The sequence below is a fragment of the Microcaecilia unicolor genome, chromosome 11 (genome assembly GCF_901765095.1).
Source record: "Microcaecilia unicolor chromosome 11, aMicUni1.1, whole genome shotgun sequence".
NCBI lineage: Eukaryota > Metazoa > Chordata > Amphibia > Gymnophiona > Siphonopidae > Microcaecilia > Microcaecilia unicolor.
Window position 1 is genome coordinate 92,602,958 of NC_044041.1, and position 22,267 is coordinate 92,625,224.

The window sequence follows — 22,267 nt, forward strand, 5'->3', positions numbered from 1 at the left end:
AATTCTGACTTTGTTTACATTGTTTTGATACAGGCACCTGAAGATTATGTACTGTTCTGATATAATCTTTTAAAACCTAACCATATTAACATAGGACCCGATATTCAGCCTGCAGTGGTAAGCAACTTGTAAGCCACTCACAGCCATGGGCTGGATTCATCTTGGATATTCCATGCTGGGTCATGTCTGGCATCCGGCACTGAACATCCAGGTTAGTGTGGCAACCCCAAAATTAACTGGGCACCACTGATATTCAGATCGGTGCCTGGTTAACTTGGCGGATAAAGTCAGGACAGCGTTTAGGGGCCCTCTTACTAAGCTGTGTTAAAGGGGCCCTGGCACGCAGCAAAAACGGCCGCCACCGTTACCGCAGGGCCCCTTTTACTGCAGCGGTTGAAAATAACCAAAAAAAAAATGAAATGGCCATGCGGTAAGTTTGCATTTGCCGTGCGGTCATTTGGGGGGGGGGCAGCACTTATGAAGTGGCGGTAACAGCTCATGTGCTAACCTGGTGGTAAATGGGCAGTGCGAGACGCTGCCCGAGGAAAACGTTTTTCAATATTTCTGCTAGCACCGGAAATGGCATGCACCGGAAATAGAGGTGGAACTACCACCGGCACCCATGTTGGGCTGATAGTAGTTCCAGCTTGCTGCTCGGCAAAAGGGCCTCTTACCTAGGGTAACCATATTTTGTCCTCTGAAAAAGAGGACCCCTGCCCGCCCCTGCCCCGCCCACACCACACCCCTTTTGCATCCTCGCCCCACCCTTTCTCGCTCTCACCCCGCCCTCTGTCACATATTTCCCTCCCCCCCGGGTCACATATTCCCCTCCCCTGCCCCCCACCGTCACCTCCCCTCCCCCCGGGGGGTCACATATTCCCCTCCCCTCCCCCGCCACCTCCCCTCTCCTTACTTACTATCTACTGCCATGGTGGTCTAGCGACCTCTTCGGGGCAAGAAAGAGCCCCCTCTTTCCTGCCCGGAGCACTGCCCTTGCCCTGCATCCTGTTGCTGTGACGGTCTCGGGATTCAAAATGGCCGTCGAGAGTTGAAGTCTCACGAGGCCGCTTCAACTCTCGGTGGCCATTTTGAATCCCGAGACTGTCACACAGCAACAGGATGCAGGGCAAGGGCAGCACTCCGGGCAGGAAAGAGGGGGCTCTTTCCTGTCCTGAAGAGGTCACTAGACCACCAGGGCAGTAGATAGTAAGTAGGGAAGGGGAGGGGAGGCTAGGATAGGTCCGCTGCCCGCCCACAGGACCGTTTGCCCAGAAATCCGGACAAACGGGCGGACTGGCAAAACCCACCCGGATGCCCGGATATGTCCTCCAAAGAGGACATGTCCGGGTAAATCCGGACGTATGGTAACCCTATCCTTAGCTGGTTAGCAGACTTGAGTATTGCCACTAACCAGCTAAGCAGCAGCTCAACACAAACCCTGTCCCCATTCTACCCCTAACCTAGGGGTCCTTTTACCAAGCCTCATTAAAAAGTGTCCAGTACTGGTGTCATCGTGTGGGTTTTCCGTGCGCTGCGGCCACTTTTAGCACAATGGTAAAATGGCAGCCATGCTATTTTTTTTTTGTAATGGCCATGTGCTAATTTTCCCGTTAATGCAAGGTCATTATCATGGGAGCATTTACTGCCATCTATTTAGGAAGCGGTAAGGGCTTTCGCACTACTTCTACGCTAATCGGGTAGCGGGCAGTAATGTGCCAGTGCTACTCGATTAGCGCAGGCACACCTACTCTCTGCCCATGGGCACACCTCCTGCATGGAAAATAAAAAAAAATATTTTCCGTGGGAAACTACCGTAGGATAACTCAGTGTGTCCTGTCGTAGTGCCCTTTTAGTGTGTGGTAGGCCTACTGCGCCTTACTAAAAAGGCCCCCTAGCCAGTTCGAGAATGGCCAGTCGAAGCTGATATTCAGTCTCACTACCTGGTTAAATTCTGCTGAATATCGGTGCCTAACAACGGAAAGAAGCACCAGGAGCCTTTAAAAACGGGACACAATTTCTTTAATCATGTAACTTGAACATCAATTCTTTCATAAATGACCCCCAGCATGGGCTGTGTTTCGGCGCACAGCTCCTGCATCAGTGGTCAATAAAGTTGTGCTTTCTAAGGAGCAGGGGCGCTTTGTCCTTTTGAAATGACAAATTGGATGATTGTCCCGCTTAGTGCAAAGTATGATCAAAATATGAAGGGATCACTTTAGCTTTATTCTGCTAAGCTACTAATCATATATTACTTGCACTAAGCAGGACATCATGGTGCATTATGGGACCTTCAGCTTTGATTTCAAGGGGAGTATCAAGGACTACAAATACGACAGTGCTTTGGGATGTAGGTTTAAAACCAGGATTGGCCAAACAGTATTTCTGTTAGAAATGGGTAAATTAGTAGCTCTGTTACTCTGTCACCAGCCCCCCCCCCCCCCCCCCCCCCCCCACACACACACACAAACTACACACACAAAACTGCATCCAGCCAGATCTGGAAATGTCTCAGGGATATAACAGAGTAGCAATAAACACAGTGCCTTCTGATCCCATTAATCATTACCCTAGAAATCCATAATCACCTTTGGCCTTGGAGTGGAAAAACCATATCCAAAGCCATCTGTTCAAAGGCTTGGAGCTTTTTCTACCTGACAGCGTGGCCATAAGTGCACCTGTAATCATTTTCATATCATTTCAGCTTCAAGGAGGAGGAGCAAGACAAATCTGACAACAGAGCTTCAGGTCACTGGGAACAGCCTGAGCCACTCCTAGTTTTGCACAATCATCCGCTCCTCTATTGTTTCAATGGACTTGAAGACCCTGCCATTCTTAAGAGGAATTAGAACCATTTATCCTCCCCCACCCCCATCCAGACCTTGTTGGCGAACATGTTTTTGTAATAAAGAAAACCATGAGCTTTAACATATCAGCTGTTTTGCTCTTTCTGGAGGGAGGCAGTAGAACCCTCTTCCATTGCATCATCCCCTACACCGGGCCAGAGTAGAAATGCATGGTGAGATCACACCAACAGACATTACCCCCTCCCAAAGTTATAGAGTTTATTTTTTACATCTCAAGGCAATCTGGAAGTTGTAGTCCTCTGCTTTCAGGGCAACATCAGTTGGGGGGGGGGGAATAAGTCTAACAGTTGGATTCATCTAACATTTGGGCACTTTATATTAACTGTTAGCAGACAGTTGCATTCATTGCAGAGCTTCCAAGTTACCCATGCCAGGAGGGAGACTTTTTGGCCGGTCCTGGTTTTAAACTTACTTCCCAAAGCAGTGTGTGACTTGTAGTCCATGATTTTATCCATTGAAATCAGTGCTACAGGTCCAATAATGCACCAGGATGAGACTGGAAGACATCCAGTACTGGCCAAAAAGTCTCCCATCTGGAATGGGTAACTTGGCAGCTCTGTAATTGAATGGCTGCGCTGCACTGTCTCCTGCAGAAATTTCCAACCCTGTCCACAGTCCAATGAGAAGTCCACGTTCCCCATCGCTGCAATCCCATAGAAAAGCAAAATCAGGAACTAGTAGAACCAGACACTGTTTCCAAAAGTTATAACTTTATCTAGCAAGTAACTGAAGTGCATCCAGTGCTGAACACCGTCCACCCCTGGTAGTCCCACTGTAAGTGGAGGCTTTCCCCAGTTCCCAGAGCTGTCAAGTTATCCGCTTTCAAGCCAGTCCTGGATTTCTAACAACTATCCTGCATTATGGGACCTGCAGCACTGATTTCAATGAGCAGAATCTGGGCAACAAATACCACACTGCAACAGGGCATAAGTTCAACAAGCCTCCTAGAACTGGGTAACTTCGCAGCTCTAGATAAGAAAAGCATCAGAGTCTGGTTAGAATCCATTAATCTCTGGGGTTAGCACAGTTTCTTGTTTTTCTATGAGAATTTGGAACTACAAGTCCCCACATGCCCTGGAAGTAAAACCAAGACTAGTTCAGCCTGTCCCTGCAGGATACAGAGCCATATGCTCACCCTTGGGAGAAATGGTCCAGTGTGTCCAAGGAATTGCCTGCTCACAACTATGTCTGTCATCCTACGCCTGGCTGACATAACAGCAAAACCCACCTGTCATGCCCAAGGGAACTTCCCTGCAATATTCCAGCCAGTGTCAGAGGCTGAGAATAGCAGAAACATGCCTCACTGCAAAAGAACAGCTTTCCTTCTGCTTGAGCTGCTCTTTGGATTGATCCTGCAGTGTGGGAAGAATCAAATTTACCTTCAAATAAAAGGGAATCCCTCCACCTGAATTTTTTGCTTATGGAAAAGAAAGTCCTTCATAAAGAGACTGGAAGGATACCCGCAGGGATCCATGAGGCAAGGGAAGAGGGAACCCTAGACACAAGTAGGCGTGTCACGGGAGACCCACAAACAAAGGAATAATGGGCCTTAGATTATCATAGGGCACTGAATCGATTAACAATGCCTCATGTAAAGAATAAAAAAATAAAACAAAAGGAATGTTAAATGTGCATTAACCGCCCCCTCCCCTTAATTACAGGCTATCAAATTGTGGTTTCTTAGCAACCAGAAACAGCAGCTACAGATTCTGTAGTGATCTGTCTGTGCTGTAGAGATGGAACCCCCGGCTGTGCCATCCCTCAGGAAGAATCCTAGGTGAGGAAGAGGCGGAAAATACTTTTCCTCTCTGACTTACTTCAGGTATTATATTATAAAGGGCAAAGTCAGCTCAAGCTTGTCCGCACTGCTCTAGTGACAGAGCCCAGGGCAAGCAAAATGTTTGCAGCCCTCCACTTTGAGTCCTGATCTTTTTATTTCATGCTCCCCTTTGTTCTCCTGCAAACCAGAAGGGCATGAGGAGAGAGCTGAATGGATTCAGGATTCTCATCTACTGCTAACCCACACTTACATTTCAGTTATTTTTCTTCCCCCACCCCCCAAGGGGTTTTGTGCCTTGGGCGGCTGCTCCTCTCTCCCACCCCTTGACATGGTGGTGACATTGATACCTTAAGGCTCTTTCTACAACCAACATTTATCAACAAGTTCTTCTGATCCCCTCCCCCACACACACCAAACAGCCATACAAAATACAATTGTGCAACCCTCTTTCCCTCTGCCCATTGCCAATCCACAGCCCTAGTCGAATCCCAGAGAAGGACTGGGAAGGGGCACTGAGCTGCACTCATTCATATAGCTTGCCGACCCTCTGCCTTAGCAGCCACCACCTCCCTGCTACTATGCTTCTGACATAAGAAATTCACCCTTATCCAGTAAGTAGAAGGGAAGATACTCACTCTAACGTCAGAGAGGGGATTTTCAGCTTGTCTCTTCTGGATTTCATGGCTGTGTGAGTGTGCTGCGTGTTTGTGAGAGTGTCACTATGTAGTATGTAGGAAGCTGACGGCTGCATTCCGCCTTCTTCTGCCTGTGTAGCCCGCCTGTTCCCTGCTGGTGTTATCATCCACATACGAGACACTGTACAGTGGCCAGTGGATGCCAGAAATACACACCCACATACGTAGAGGGCAAACGTGTGTATGTGTGTGTATATAGAAGTTTGCAAATGCATATTTACAAGGGCTAGATAGATATACTAGGATGTTATATCTTGGCAAAAACCACTGCGCCACTCTGCCATGCCTGAACTGAGGGAGTCAAAGATCTGTTTTCGCCACCTGCCACAGGCTCTCCCCAGACCTGCCAAACAGACCAGTTCCTACAGAGAGGCAGCTGGGCTAGTCCTGGGTTTATAACTTGCCTCCCAGTGTATTGTGGGGTTTGTAGGTAATGTTTCTTTCTTTTTACATGGGCATTACAAAACATTGTGTGTGGACAGGCTTAAAGTCTCCCTTCTCCTGACAGTTTTGTGACTTCCTGAAGCTGCTTTAGGTTAGTGAAATCATTTGGACAATAAAGAGCAGTGGGCAGAGGGGGCACAGATACCTAGGATTCAGACACTTCTAGGGCAGAAGATCTGTGATATCCTTCAAGGACCTCAGCCTTTTCTAAAATCTCTAGCATTCTCATATTCCATCTGGGGCAGGGAGAGGTAAAGCATGGCTGGGAAGTTGCACAAAAAAGGAGGGGGAGGGGGACACTGGTTTTTATCCTGCTCATTACCTGATATTTCTGAGGTATTTGTGTAATTTTTTAGGTCAATAGTTTTAGCTTGCAATAAAAATGTTTATGATTTTAAACTTGATTAATCGCGCAAATTTTGGATATGCCAAGTCAAGGCGATTTACATCATAAAACACAAAAACAAAGCCAGAAAGGAACAACAATTAATATGTAGGAACACACACGCACACGTATATATATTCAGCCCTGCCTCCAGCCATCAACACTAAAAGATAAGTCTTCAAATCAGGCTTAAAATACTACAAGGAAGTTCAGAACGAACAGTGGCGTAGCCACAGGTGGGCCTGGGTGGGCCGGGGCCCACCCACTTAGGGCTCAGGCCCACCCAACAGTAGCACACGTTTAGTGGTAGCTGGTGGGATCCCAAGCTCGGCCAGCTGAAGACTTCCTCCTGATGGTAACGAAAATGCTACTCTCCATGATACCGGCACTTGCGTATGTTCAGTTTTCAGCGCATGCCTGCTGCAGACTACCAAGGTGGAAAGAAGTGTTTTTCCACCAGCTGAGATATTTTTTGGGTGGTGGTTGGGGGAAGGGGAGAACAATTGGTGCCCACCCAGTTCTTCCCTATGCCCACCCAAAATCTGTTGTCTGGCTACGCCCCTGAGAACGAAGCTATGTAATGTACTTCCAGGAGGTCCTGGTATTAAACTCACACCCATAAACATTGTGGGATTTGTAGACCTGATTCTATCCATTGAAATTGTTAGAAGATCTGTTTCTACCTTATGAGGCATTACCTGAATACCCTCGTAATACTATGCTTTATATCATCGAGAGGTGCTCAGTGAATACAACTAGCTTGGGAATTAAAGTATGACTTTTATTTGAATCAAATTAATAGGTACACAGATTAATTAACACATTTTAATTTAACCTAACTTCTCTATAGCCTAGACCCCAAACCACCCCAACACTAAACATAACAAAATCAGTGTTGCAGATCCCATAATTAAACATAAAGGAATCCTGTTCAGAAAGAATGGATCCTCAGAAGCTTAGCCAAGATTGGGTGGCAGCAGGGACGTATCTGGAGACCGGCGGTAGGGGGGTCAGAGCCAGAGGGAGGGGGCACATTTTAACCCCCCCCCCCCCGCCATTGCCAGACCCCCCCCACTGCCACCGCACCCCCCCCCCCCCGCCATTGCCAGACCTCCTTCCGCCACCGACGACTCTCTCCACCCCCCCCCCCCGCTGCCAACCCTATCTCGCTGCCGTTGCTTACCTTTACTGGCGGGGGACCCCAACCCCCGCCAGCCGAGGTCCGCTTCCACCTGCCAGTGCCGCTGCCTTTAAAAATATGATTTCAGCTGGAGGGGGACCCCAACCCCCGCCAGCCGACCCGAGGTCTGTAAAGTTCTTCGTCCTCCGTGGCCGTCCCGTGCTGTATAGCTGTTGAATCCAGTTCGGAGTCTGACGTCGCAGCTGAAGACATATTTTTAAAGGCAGCGGCACTGGCAGGTGGAAGCGGACCTCGGCTGGCGGGGGTTGGGGTCCCCCGCCAGTAAAGGTAAGCAACGGCAGCGGGGTAGGGTTGACGGCAGTAGGGGGGTCCAAGGCAGAATCTGCAGGGGCCCACGCCCTTGTGGCCCCACGCAGATACGCCCCTGGGTGGCAGAGCCAGTGGTGGGAGGCGGGGCTGGTGTTTGGAAGGCGGGGCTAGTGCTAGGCAGACTTCTACGGTTTATGCCCTGAAAATGGCAGATACAAATCAAGGTAAAGTATACACAAAAAGTAGCACATATGAGTTTATCTTGTTGGGCAGACTGGATGGACCGTGCAGGTCTTTTTCTGCTGTCATCTACTATGTTACTATGTAATCCTAATAAGGTTGCCAGAAATTCAGGACTTGTCTAAAATCTCCCTAGAACTGGGTAATTTGGAAGCTCTAAGAAGAAAAAACATTGATGCAATGTAATGTAACAGCATGTATGTCTTATCCTGAGGTGACTAAACCAAGGAGGTTTGATAACAGGAGATGGCATGATGTCACAAGGTTGAAGCCAGTCTCCACCTACTCCACATAAGGAGGTTTTAGTTCTCCTCAATGTAGCTGCAATATGGAATTGATAGCGCAATATGCTCCGCCTACTGGCTTCAACCCACATAATGTGCCAGATAAGCTCATGCCGTTTCTTGGGCTAGACAGCTTCATTATAGCAGAAGGCCCAGGAATATCCAGTCCTGGGTTTATCCCCCCCCCCCCTTCCTCCCAATGCACCTAAGGATATGTAGTTCTGAGTTCTCTCAAAAACCACTGAGGGATCAATGTGCAAAGCCACACGCAGATGGACCAACAGTGCAACAATAACACAAAACGATAGCAAAGCAAATTGTATGTAAATTTTATGTGCAATTAAATTGCACTATTAAACCGAAAGGGGGGGAGAGGAACATACCTGGAACATGCGCACAAAGTTTTTGTGGTAAACATAACTCTTGTGTGTATGTGCAGACAAAAACCAGAAGTGTCAGCACATACTGACGCTTTTTCTTCAGCACCTACATATGAGCCTCACAAATATTACTAATACATGGGATCAAAAGAACAGGTGCAGATGTGTGCTTTTATTATCGATTTTGCTCTGACACATGTGCATGTTTGTTACTTCTTGTCTGCCTTTAAAACTTGCAGGGGCGTCCTTCCACTTGTTAAAGAAGACAAAACTGGCAGTTTAGTGTGAAAAATTGATAAGAAATTCTCTCCTCCAAACCTTTTAACACTGCCCCAGACCTGGCAAAAACATTTTGGTGTTATAGCCTTTAGGCCATCATTTCCTTCTGTGCACTGCAGCTTTTCTCTCTGTGCATTGTGAAGGAATGCTTACTGACCTCATTAACATCCATTTAAATACATTTCAATATAATTTGCAGATCTCTTTATTGTGCTCGTAAACACCCGTGCTAATCTCTGAGCATCTGGCGCACAATAACAGGCATGTATACCTGGCGTTAACCGCAAGCTTACACTCACTGTAATTTTAAACATTGGCCCCTGAGAGGAAAGATACAATGGCTGAGCAGGCTGTGATCCCATGAGAGCAACCTAATAAAATTATGTAACCCCTCCTGGAGATGCAGAATAATGATGTCTCTTTGGACAGCCCACCCAATTGTGAATCCAAATGTGGGTTTTGTTACCCCATTTGGGGTCTCGACCCACAGTTTGAGACACTGCTATAGTGATATAACAGACAGTTTACGAAACAACAGGAGATGGATACAGCAGATTGTACACTGCTGTGTAGGCCTGGTAGAGTTTTAGAAATACGTAATAGCCGGAAACATATAACAGCAACAGTTCCTTCTCCAAAGAGCTTAAAATCTAGTGAAAATAAACATACAGCAAATGAGTTCTAGTAGAATGTTAAAAGAGAAGCAGAGCATAGATAAATACAAGGAACAGAGTCACAGAGCTTGAACAGGGAAGGGGCCCAGAGACTGTATCTATTTATTTATTTATTGGGATTTATTAACTGCCCTTATGAAAAGATTCATCCAAAGCAGTGTACAGCAGATACAGTTTAACATAAAACTTACAACTTTGTTAACAGCATAACAATAGTAAAATGACCAACAGGGGCATAATCAAAAGAGAAGGGCGCCCATCTTTCGACACAAATCGGGAGATGGGCGTCCTTCTCTCAGGGTCAGATCTTGGGTGTCCTCAACTGTTTTCCATCGCGGGGATGACCAAAGTTTGTGGGGGCACGTTGGCAGCGTAGTGAAGGTGGGATGGGGTGTGGTTAAGAGATGGGCATCCTCGGCCGATAATGGAAAAAAGAAGGGCGTCCCTGACGAGCATTTGGCCGACTTTACTTGGTCTCTTTTTTTCACGACCAAGCCTCGAAAAGGTGCCCAAACTGACCAGATGACCACCGGAGGGAATTGGGGATGACTTCCCCTTACTCCCCAGTCACCAACCCCCTCCCACCCAAAAAAAAATAATTAAAATACATTTTTTTGCCAGCCTCTATGCCAGCCTCAAATATCATACCCACCTCCATCACAGCAGTATGCAGGTCCCTGGAGCAGTTTTTAGTGGGTGCAGTGCACTTCAGGCAGGCGGACCCAGGCCCATTCCCCCCCCCCCCCCCACCTGTTACACTTGTGGTGATAAATGTGAGCCCTCCAAAACCCACCCAAAACCCACTGTACCCATATGTAGGTGCCCCCCCTCATCCCTAAGGGCTATGGTAGTGGTGTACAGTTGTGGGGAGTGGGGTTTGGGGGGGCTCAGCACCGAAGGTAAGGGAGCTATGCACCTGGGAGCAATTTGTGAAGTCCACTGCAGTGCCCCCTAGGGTGCCCGGTTGATGTCCTGGCATGTGAGGGGAACCAATGCACTACGAATGCTGGCTCCTCCCATGACCAAATGCCTTGGCTTTGGTCGTTTTTGAGATGGGCGTCCTCGGTTTCCATTATTGGCGAAAACCGAGGTCGCCCATCTCTAAGGTCGACCATCTCAACATTTAGGTCGACCATCTCTAAGGTCGACCTACATGTTGAGATTTGGGCATCCCCGACCGTATTATCGAAACGAAAGATGGACGCCCATCTTGTTTCGATAATACGGGATGCCCCGCCCATTCGCAGGGACGTCCTCAGAGGTGGGTGTCCTTAGAGATGGTCGTCCCCGTTCGATTATGCCCCTCCAAATATAAAAATAAATACAATAAATGAGGTAAACTTAAAAACAGCAAATTAAAACCTAACAACAGGACTACCAGGAAACAGGATCAAAAATATACACATTTAACAGCACTGAAATTCAAATACAGAGATATAATATGATGTAAGCATAATAGTGATGGAATATCTAATAAGAATACAATTAAAACACTGTTTTAACACTGTACATATTTTTTTAGTTCAAACATTTTATTCTTTTCAATAAATCAAAAACAAAACAAAATAATGTATCAAATGTACAGCTTCAGTATGAACTTAGTGAAAAGTGTAAACAAAAGCTATAGGCGGGGAGCTTCTTACTGTAATGTAAGAATAATTTAAGAATGACAATAATATTATGTTCTCGTGTGTCAAGGGGCGACCTCCTTTGGTAAATACCTTTCCAGAAGTTTCCATATTTGTTGCACTTTAGGGCTTGCGTTTTTAGCGCGTGCAAAATTTTAGTGTGTGTTAATGCTAGAGACACCCATACATTCCTATGGGTGTCTCTAGCATTAGTGCGCGCTAATTTTATAGCGTATACTAAAATCATTAGCGTGCCTACAGCGTGGCTTAGTAAACAGGGCCCTAAAATATCTATGACTTTTTTTCTGCTGCTTTAAGCTCAAATTTGTAAATAAGGTAAAGCGAATGCACCAAAAGATGTTGTCGACAGTAAAACAGTTGAGATCATCTGAATAGTATGACACCAAACATATACCCCCAGATTCTACATTTGACATCCTAATTTGTGGACCTAAATTTGGGCGTGCGCCCAAGATGCGCATGCAAATTAATTGATTAATGAGCCGTTAATGAGCAGTAATTGGCTACTAACTGCCAATTATTGCAGTTAATTGGAATCACTCAGGATCTGTGCACATATCTGGCTGTGTACTATTCTATAAGGCAAGGTGCCAAAATCCAATGGTATGTACCTGAAAAGGGGGTGTGGCCAGTGGAGCGTGTCAAGGGTGTTTCAAAAAGATACATGCACAATTACAGAATACTGCCTGAGCGCACCTTAACTTGTACACCAGCATTTACACCTGGTTTCACAAGGTGTAAGTCTGGTGCCCAAAGTTGGGGTGAGATCAGTACTTAAGTGTGATTCTATAAAGGCCGCATTCCCTTATTTTTTATTATTTATTTATTTATTAGGCTCTATTTACTGCCTCTGAAGGAATTCATTCAGGGGTCCTTTTACTAAGGTGCACTGAAAAAAGGCCTGAGGTAGTGTAGGCGCATGCTTTAGGTGCTTGTAGATCCATTTTTCAGCGCCTGCAAAAAATGCCTTTTTAAAAATTTGTGCCGAAAATGGATGTGCAGCAAAATAAAAATTGCCACGCGTCCATTTTTAGCGGTAAGGTCTCTCACTTTAACTGTGCGGTAATTGCCTACTCATGTCAAGTCGGAGTTACCCCCCTGATTTACGCCGTGCGTAGTGGACACGTGTAAATAATGAAATTACCATATGGACCATGCAGTAGCCAGGCAGTAACTCCGAACTGGCATGTGTTGGGCATGCGCAGCCTCCTAGGCAGCTTAGTAAAAGGGCCCCTCAAAGCGGTGTACAGTAAGAATAAATCAAACATAAGCAATAGACAATTGCAGCAGTAAAAACATTCAAATAACAACTGGCTCCCAATCGAAGAACGCATTGCTTTCAAAATCTGCACTCTGGTTCACAAAATTATCTACGGTTAAGCTCCAGGATACATGACAGACTTGATTGACCTAACAACTTGAAACACATCCGAATCAACACGAACGTACCTAAATCTGCACTACCCAAGTTGCAAAGGACTCAAATACAAATCAACTTACACGTCCAGTTTTTCCTACGTAAGTACACAACTGTGGAACGCATTACCAAAAGCCCTGAAAACTACGAACAACCATCTAAACTTCCGGAAAACACTAAAATCCAACCTGTTTAAAAAGGCATAGCCTACCGATCCAACATAAATGCCTGATCTCTGCAACACAACAAAACTAAAGAACGTAATGGACATAACACAACTCTTCTGTTGTACAATTCCCTAGTGTGGCTGTGCCACATGAACTTTATCTTACGACAACATCACTTTGTATTTGTTTACACCGGAGTCTGTAACGCCTCTCTGGTACTATGTAAGCCACATTGAGCCTACAAATAGGTGGGAAAATGTGGGATATAAATGTAACAAATAAATAAACGTATGGCATAGTATACTACTTACAATGCCAATACAATACGTAATAAAACATTTTAATAGACAGTGTGGGGTATAAGCAAAGAAGGAACATATAGATAGATAAAACAGAGCAACAGGAGTAAGAAAATAAGGAACTAGTTTAAAGAAAGTTGCACATAAGGTCAGAGAGGTGATTTTTATTAATGACATTTATATGTCGTATTATCCCACACAAGTTCGGGTTCAATGTGGTTAACAATAAACATTTCCAAAAAGTACAATACAACTAGTACTAGCATATGTAATAATAATAACATACACAAACTTCACTACTATTGAATAACAAGAGCAGGGTTCCAAGAATGCCCGAGAGCTAACAATTACAAGTGTGAGTAAGGGATTTACTCAATAAAAGTGTTTTAATAGCTTATGAAATAAGAGGAAATTGGTAACGTATCTTAATGGATTAGGCAGAGAATTCCATATCTTCGTACCTTGATAGGTAACACCTGCATTATGAATAGATTATAATGAAGCTTCTTACAACTTGGGTAATGAAGGATGAGCGTCCCTAGATGTTGGGAAAGCATAAGTACGTAAGTGTTGCCATATCTCAGTTAGGGTAGGAGTAGATAAACATGTCCTGCTGTAGTATGTGCAGTCTTTGTCACTCCTTGTGTGTGTGAGACTAATAAGTTAGTTACTTCTTCCATTAAAGGCCTGGTTGAAGAGTCAAGCTTTCACCTGCTTCCTGAAGTAGAGGTAGTCTTGTGTTAAGCGGAGCCTTTCAGGCAATGCATTCCAGAGTGTGGGGGCTACTCCGAAGAAGGCTCGCTTGTGGGTATCACATCGTGTAATGTCTTTTGGAGACGGTGTGGTTAGGGAATACCCCTTGGGAGGACCTTAGTGTCCTTGGAGGTGTGTAGAGGGTCATCCTGGTCTTCAAGTACTCAGGGCCATTTCCTTTAAGGGCCTTGAAGATCAGGCATAGAGTTTTAAATTTAGCCCTGTACTACACTGGTAGCCAGTGAAGTTTTTGCAAAAATGGTCATATCGCTTGCAACCTTCTATAACTTGTACAGAATCGCACTTAGCGCTGATCTTTTCTGCACTCATTTTTGAACGCCATTTACTGAATCTATCTCATAGGGGGAATTTAGTAAATGGAGCCTAAAGTTAAGCACTGGGATCAGGGGCGGCCCGATCATTAGGCCACCTGAGGTGGGGGCCTCAGGCGACACTCCTCAGGAGAGGCATCTTGGGGGGTAGCTTTGTGGCGTTTTACCTCATCGTGGAGATTTTCCAAACCTGGCAGTGGCAGCGATTCCCATATGCTGCCCTGCCGCCACCAGCACCCGCCTCTTCGCTTTACTGCGGATGCCTGAAGTAACTTCCTGTTTCGCTCAGGCAGCCACGGCAAAAGGAAGAGGCGGGTGCCGGCGGCGGCAGGGCAACGTATGGGAATCGCTGCTGCTGCCGGGTTTGGAAAGTCACCATGTACCCAGGGAGGCGGCAGGTAAGCTCCGCCTCAGGCAGCATCTTGCCTCAGGCTGGCCCTGGTTGGGATGATGTGCGCTAAGTGTGAATTCTGTAAAGGCAAATCTGTGTGGAACTGTTTTTATCAAATACCAGCTTAAGTCATTTTCGCACTAACTGTGGGCGTGAGTGTTTACGCCTGTCAAAGGCTGGTGCAAATGCTCACGTCTAGCTACTCTCAGTCAGGGAAATGAAAGTATTCCATAATTCCGTGCCTAAATCCTAGGAACAGCCATGCCCCGCCCATGCCCCCCTTATCCACACCCTCTTTAGAGTTGCTCACGAGATGAATTAGGGGCAATGGTTACAGAATAGGGATGCACAGCAGTAATTAGTGCCAATTAGCCCATGTTAAGGCCAATTATTAATTATCCCCATTTAAATCCAATTAGATTTTGCACCTGACTGACCCTATTCTATAACTGCACCTAACTTTGGGTACCACTTAAAAAATTGGGGGTGTTTTTCAAGAGGGTGCAGCAGAACACAGAGCTTTCAAGCTACCTAGTTCCAGAAAGGAGATTTTAAGTCAGTCTTCAATGTTTCACAACCTTCTCCTTTTGCATTATGGGATCTGCTGCACCGATTTCAGCAGATAGAATCAGGAATTAATTTACAACTACCACCCTGCTTTGGGCTGCGAGTTCAAAATCAGAACTGGCCCAAAAGTCTCTCTCCTGTGGCTGGGTAACCTGAGAGCATATTTTTTGGTTGGGGGAGAGGGAAACAAAACAACCTCTACCCTTCCACCTAGTTGCTGTTGCTTTCTTTCTTTCTTGGGATTTATTAATTACCTTTTTGAAGAGATTCACCCAAGATGGTGTACAGCAGATACAGTTTTAACCAGTGCAGTTTTTTCTAGCAAAAAAGGTTCCGGTACTCAAATGCTAGGCCACCCTTCAGGGGTGGGGTGATCACTAAGGACCCACCCCACAATAGCCAGGCCCTCTGCAACCAGTCACACAATCTATGACAAGGCAGAATTGGTGTGTAGAGCCTGAGCTCTTTCATTAAAACTTGGGGACCATGGGTCAATTTTAGCAGACAATGAAAAAGGTGCTGGTACTTAATACCTTCAAGTACCCCCCTCAAAAAAAGCCCTGTTTTTTACATAAAACTTACAATTTTATTAACAGCATAACAATAGTAACATTCCAGCTCATAATCGAAAGTGATCGCTGGCCATTTCCCGACACAAATCGGGAGATGGCCGGCGATCACGGAAAAGCAGCGAAATCGGTATAATCGAAAGCTGCTTTTTTTGACAGCATCGCCGCTTTCCTGTCGCCTCGCTGGCAAAAGTTCAAAGGGGTGTGTCGGTGGCGAAGCAAAGTCGGGACATGGGTGTGTATAGGCATGGCTACCAGATAGCTGGCTTTCACCGATAATGGAAAAAAAACGGCGTTAAGCAGTATTTTGCTGGGTTTACTTGGTCCTTTTATTGTCACGACCAAGCCTCAAAAAGTTGCCCCAACTCATCAGATGACCACCGGAAGGAAGTGGAGATGACCTCCCCGTACTCCCCCAGTAGTCACTAACCCTCTCCCACCAAAAACCCCCCACTTTAAACACTTTTTTTCCAGCCTGTATGCCAGCCTCAAATGCCGTACCCACCTCCATGACAGCAGAATGTGTTCTGTCCTCCGACAGCCTTTTTCTGCTTGTGATGTGGCTCTGGGGTGAGTGTGACACCTTTTCTGTTATTTGCACTGCAGAGTCACATTACCAATGCATTGTGGTGGGTGTAGGTATTGGTAGTTGGTAGGCTCTACTCCCCTGGTGCTTTCCCCCTGCTTACTGGGTCAGAGTGTGCCCTGTTTTGTTTCCTGTTGTAGTCCATGCGGTAGTGGCCATTTTTGTAAGCCAGTTTTAGTTCCCTTTCCTGTGTTAGCCACGTTAGAGAACGTAGTTCTTACCTTGAATGGTGCTGAAAGAGGGCATTGTACACCATTGTGCCAGCTCTGACCTACTGCTCATCTTAGTACCAGGGGACTCTTTGCCAGTGGGGCACAACCTCTGATCTGCAGTTAACTGGCATGTCAGGGGGCCAGTGCACTAAAAATGCTGGCTCCTCCCACGGCCAAATGTCTTGAATTTGGCCGGGGTTTGAGATGGCCGACATAACTTTCCATTATCGCTAAAAAACGATGCCGGCCATCTCAAACCCCGGCCAAATCCAAGGCATTTGGCTCGCCGGAACCGTATTATCGAAACAAAAGATGGCCGGCCATCTTTTTCGAAAATACGGGTTTGGCCAGCTGTTTGTGACGCTGAAAAAATACATCGCCGGCCATGTATTTTGCCGGCGCCGTTCAATTATTCCCCTCATAGTAACATAATACATGACGGCAGAGAAAGACCTGTATGGTCCATCCAGTCTGCCCAACAAGATAAACTCATATGTGCTACTTTATTTGTATACCTGACTTTGATTTGTATCTGCCATTTTCAGGGCACAGACCGTAGAAGTCTGCCCAGCACTAGCCTCGCCTCCCAAACACTAGCCCTGCCTCCTCCCACCGGCTCTGCCACCCAATCTCGGCTAAGCTTCTGAGGATCCATTTCTTCTGAACAGGATTCCTTTATGTTTATCCCACGCATTTTTTGAATTTTGTTACCGTTTTCATCTCCACCACCTCCCGCGGGACGGCATTCCAAGCATCCACTACTCTCTCTGTGAAAAAATACTTCCTGACATTTTTCTTGAGTCTGACCCCCTTCAATCTCATTTCATGTCCTCTAGTTCTACCGCCTTCCCATCTCTGGAAAAGGTTCGTTTGCAGATTAATACCTTTCAAATATTTGAACGTCTGTATCATATCACCTCTATTTCTCCTTTCCTCCAGGGTATACATGTTCAAGTCAGCAAGTCTCTCCTCATACGTCTTGTAACGCAAATCCCATACCTTTTTTGTAGCTTTTCTTTGAGGTAAACTTGAAAACAGCAAATTAAAACCTAATTATAGGACTACCATGAAAAAGGATCAAAAATATACTCTTTAGAAAGCGAAAGGTTGGTTGGACTATAGTCCTAAAACACACACACACACACGCGCGCGCGCACACACACACACACACACACACACACACACACACACGCACCCCCTCAGTTCTGAAGAGTAACAAGAACAGCAGGGTTGTAAAAATACTGGCAGTTATCTGCTGGGTGTGTTGGCTCAGTCTGATAAAAATAGCTCAGTGGAGCATTTCAAGCTGAGGAGGTTTCTTGTTATCTGCCTCCACAAAGCCTTTTCCAGACTCCCTCTTTCCTTCACCCCTCTGCCATGCCCCAGCTACTCTGATTTGGGGAAGATATAGGGTCCAGTGAGGGAAGACTCTGAAAAACCATATAGACAGTGGAATAGCGTGGGCCACAGGAGCCATGGCCCCACTGATATTTTGCCCAAACAGTATCAACAACTAAACGGTTTGAAGACATGGCTGCAGATTGGTTGGTGTGGCCACTCCAACCAAACACAGTTCCACTGCCTCTGCCCCTCTGCCTCCTCACACTCAGGCCAACTACACAGACTGATCCAGTCCTGGCTTTACCCTATTTCTTCTTGTCATTTTTCTCATTATGTCCTTAAGAAAATCAGAACTAATGATTTATTCTTTTTGGGGACAGAGTATGGAAATATAATTGCATTTGATTCAACTTAGGATGCAAAGATCTATCTAAACATCAAGATACACCATTTCATATCTTAATGTAAAGGACCCATCTGTTATCAATGTGTAATTAAACTCTGGAATTCGTTGCCAGAGAATGTGGTAAAGGCTGTTAGCTTAGCAGTGTTTAAAAAAGGTTTGGACGGCTTTCTAAAGGAAAAGTCCATAGACCATTATTAAAATGACTTGGGGAAACTCCACTGTTTATTTCCAGGATAAGCAGCATAGCATGTATTGACCTTTTTTGGGATCTTGCCAGGTATTTGTGACCTGGATTGGCCACTGTTGGAAACAGGATGCTGGGCTTGATGGACCAAAGGTCCATCCTGGCATACTGGCTACTGCTCTCCGGCTCTCTGTCATCTGTGCATGCACCCAAATGCCCATGAGCACTTCTGGCCCAAGCCAGGTAAAAAAAAAAAAAAAAAAATTAACTTTAACCCTTACGTTACATTAACATTGATTACTATTCAGTAAATATTGGGCAACTGAAAAGACATATCATGTCTGAATCCTATCTTTTTGTGGAATACGATTTGTACAATTTATAAATATGAGTTGAAGGCATCTGAAACATCATATATTAAATCCCTTCATGCAATGGGGTGAAGCCAGGACTGAATCAGCCTGTTCAGCTGATCTGCAGGGGAAGAGGCAACCCTAGTCAATCCTCAGAAACTCTGTGATTTAAGAGGACACTGCCATTAAAGATGGAAGAAAAGCATTTACATATGAGACGGTTTTCCTGGGAAGGCAAAAGCCCATTTCCACTGCCTCAAAGGCAGCAGTGCTAGGAGAAACAGCCAGCTCTGGGGCCCTTTTACTAAGCTGCAGTAAAAAGTGGCCTGCGGCAGTGTAGGCACGTGTATTAGGCGTGGCCCAGGCCAGTTTTTACCGCGTCTGCAAAAAAGGGTTTTTTAAAAAGGTGACAGGAAAAGGGCACACAGTAAAACTGAAACCAGCGCGCGTCTAAAACCAACCTGAGCCCTTAACGCCACCCATTGATCTAGCGGTAAGGGTTCATGTGCTGCATGCGCAGTGACTGGTCGGCACACACCAACTGCCAATTACGACTGGAAACAACGCGCGTGGGAGGAAATAAATAATTTGTCCAGGCGTTATGGGTGCGTGCCAAATCTGAAATTACCACTGGGGGACCTGGCGGTGGTCTCATTTGGGCGTGCACTGCACGTGTGTAGAGCCTACCACATCTCTATTTTTTCTGCCCACAGATTGATCTGGTTTTTATTTTGCCACCAACTGCATGTAGGTTTAAAGTCCATCTCCATGTTTTCCATGGGGGTAAAACCAGAACTGGATCACAAAAAAAGATGAAAGGGACCTAGCTACTAATCCCACATAAGACAAAAACACATTTTTAAGTCCTGAACTAGAACATGGCCATCACATCTGGGCACATCTGTACTAAGTACTCCAGAGATGCCAAGTTACTCAGTTCCAGGCTGGAGATTTTGGGATAATTCTGGATTTCTAACTACCCCATCCTGGTACATTATGGGACTTGCAACACTGATTTCAGGTACTACAAATCCCACACTGTTTGGGATGTAAGTTCAAAACTAGGACTGTCCCAAAATCTCCAGCCTGGAACTGGGTAACTTGGCATTTTTGGAATTTGTGCTCAGCGTGCAACATCTAGGCACTTAAATTGTGATCCCCAGTTATAGAATTGATCCTGTAGTGCATGAAAACCTCTCTCATGCATATTCATTGTATATATAGTAAAAGTACTACTGCCTGGGTTTGTCCTGCGGACTGGGTTGAGAAACCTTATTCCATGCTAATAGTTGGCCAGTGTAAACTGATTCTTGTGGAGCCTCAAAATGGAAGTTTCAGGGCACAGTATACTTCGGATCAGTGATTCTCGGGGTACTTATTACTCTATGCACTAGCAAGCCCTTGAGTAACTGGTTTGATTATGGGCCAGCTGTAGGGTGAAAGCACCTCTCAGATACATCCTTAGCACAGTTCTCAAGGACGCCAATGGGTCAGTTTTTCTGGATGTCCTTAATGAATATGCATGTAGCACTACTAGTAACCACTATCTGCTCTTAAAATCTATTCAAAATACTTTATTAAACATTTCTTATACCACTTACAAAATATCTGTACCTTTATAAAACCCACTAATCTCCTCACTTCTCAACCTTCATTCATACCACCTTCATTCATACCACACACACTCAAGCATCTCTCTTCAGAACTCCAGATCAGGATATTTCTATCCAAACATATATATATATTCGATATCTCTTCTGATTGACACTGTGTTAACATAAGAGTTCAAACATTTAAGCAGAAAAGAATAGTCCAGCTTCACATTAACAGACCCATCTTCCTCTCGCTGGAGAGTATAGTTCCATTCATAAGCTGTTACACAGGATCACTGATAGAAATTGTTCATTCAAACTGTGCTCAGAGATTCAATTTGCCATTGCGTCACAATTTTACTTCTTGCAACTCGTAAACTCAGCGAGTTGCCATCCGAAATGCGCCGCCAAATACATCTTACAATCGGAAGAGATATCGAATATATATATATGTTTGAATAGAAATATCCTGATCTGGAGTTCTGAAGAGAGATGCTTGAGTGTGTGTGGTATGAATGAAGGTTGAGAAGTGAGGAGATTAGTGGGTTTTATAAAGGTACAGATATTTTGTAAGTGGTATAAGAAATGTTTAATAAAGTATTTTGAATAGATTTTAAGAGCGGATAGTGATTACTTGTAGTGCTACATTATTTGTTTGTAACTAGATTGAAATTAGGATACTCATTTTTGTTGTGATTAATGAATATGCATGAGAGATTTGCATGCCTACTACCTCCATTTTATGCAAATATCTCTCATGCATATTTATAGGGAGCAAGTGTTAAGTAGTAGTAGTAGTATCCTGAGGCTCTGATGTTGTGAGTGAATGCCACTGCATTAGCACTGAGAAGCTCCCAGGTTGTTATGAAAATAAGCTGTACTGGGTTCTGCCACTAGTTCTCTTTCTTTATTACTCAGTGCAGGTTTACCAATTGCAGAAATACAAGTGACCTAGTTTCAGGGGAAAGACTTTTTGGCAACTCCTGGTTTTGAACTTACATCCCATAGCAGTGTGAGATTTGTACTGTCTGATTCTACCCATTAAAACTGGCATTGAATGGTCTTAAATCTCCCCCCACTGGAGGAACTGGGTACATTAGCTCTTTAAATGGTTCCAAGCCACCAAGAGCAGTCCTGGTTTTACTTCCTTCTCTCCCCATATTGCCTCTAGAGTCCTACATCTAATTTCCCTATGAAAAACAGGAGCTTACAAAGTTTGGGGGTGCACGACTCCAGTCTTCGAAGGCTGCAAACATGGTTGTACTTTAAGTCAAGAACAATGAATATTCAGCAAATATATTTTTGTACAACTAGTTAGTTTGATTTAATCTGAAACCCAGGCGAATCTATGGCTCTCCAGTGCTGGAGTTATTTCCCCCCATTGATGACCAATCTAGGAACATTTATTAGATGACAGTTTCCTAGGTATGGCAATTTTTCTAGGATTTTTCATGCATATTTATGTACAGTTTTCTTTTCTTCTTTTTTTTATTATTGTGTATGATGTTTAATATTTTACAGATCCCTGGTGTAGGCCGGTGAGGCCGAAACATGAGTCGTGTCGGGTCAGTCTTATTGCTTTTAATAAAGACAAGTTTGAACACCATCTGTGAAAGGTTCCATTGCTCTACTGTTTTTTGATTGGTTATTTCCCCCTCGTCATAGATGACATGAAACTGTACCAAGTTATGCCCACTTGCTTGGAGTCAGTCATGTGGAAACCCCGAGTATAAGTCAAAATTCAAACTATGTCCTTCAGCAATGATATTCTAACCCATTTGAGGTAGAGTAAGACCAAGGCTTAATTTCTGGGGGAATGCAGTTCCACCTCTTCTCTTTAGAATCCAGAGTATCATGGGTGTTCAGCTCTACCCCTCCCTTCCAAAGAGCCTGCAGGGAATAGGACGGGAGAATCAGGGCTGCCGAGGGGGGGGGGGGAAATTCCCTGGGCCTGGCCTCCAAGGGGGGCCGGGC

General features: G+C 45.1%; 1 protein-coding gene and 1 long non-coding RNA gene across 2 annotated transcripts in view; one reads left to right on the forward strand and one right to left on the reverse strand.

The window, feature by feature from the left end:
• Nucleotides 1–5,361, reverse strand: part of MAST3 (microtubule associated serine/threonine kinase 3) — a 208,209-nt gene extending 202,848 nt beyond the window's left edge. Inside the window, 1 exon segment of the mRNA XM_030219481.1 lies at nucleotides 5,280–5,361. Coding sequence (XP_030075341.1) covers nucleotides 5,280–5,326 — 47 coding nt within the window. The 5' untranslated portion in view covers nucleotides 5,327–5,361.
• Nucleotides 5,153–21,899, forward strand: LOC115480655. Its single transcript, XR_003943849.1, has 2 exons — nucleotides 5,153–5,255; nucleotides 21,815–21,899. It is a non-coding gene; the product is annotated as an uncharacterized LOC115480655 (long non-coding RNA).
• The last annotated feature ends 368 nt before the right edge of the window (nucleotides 21,900–22,267 follow it).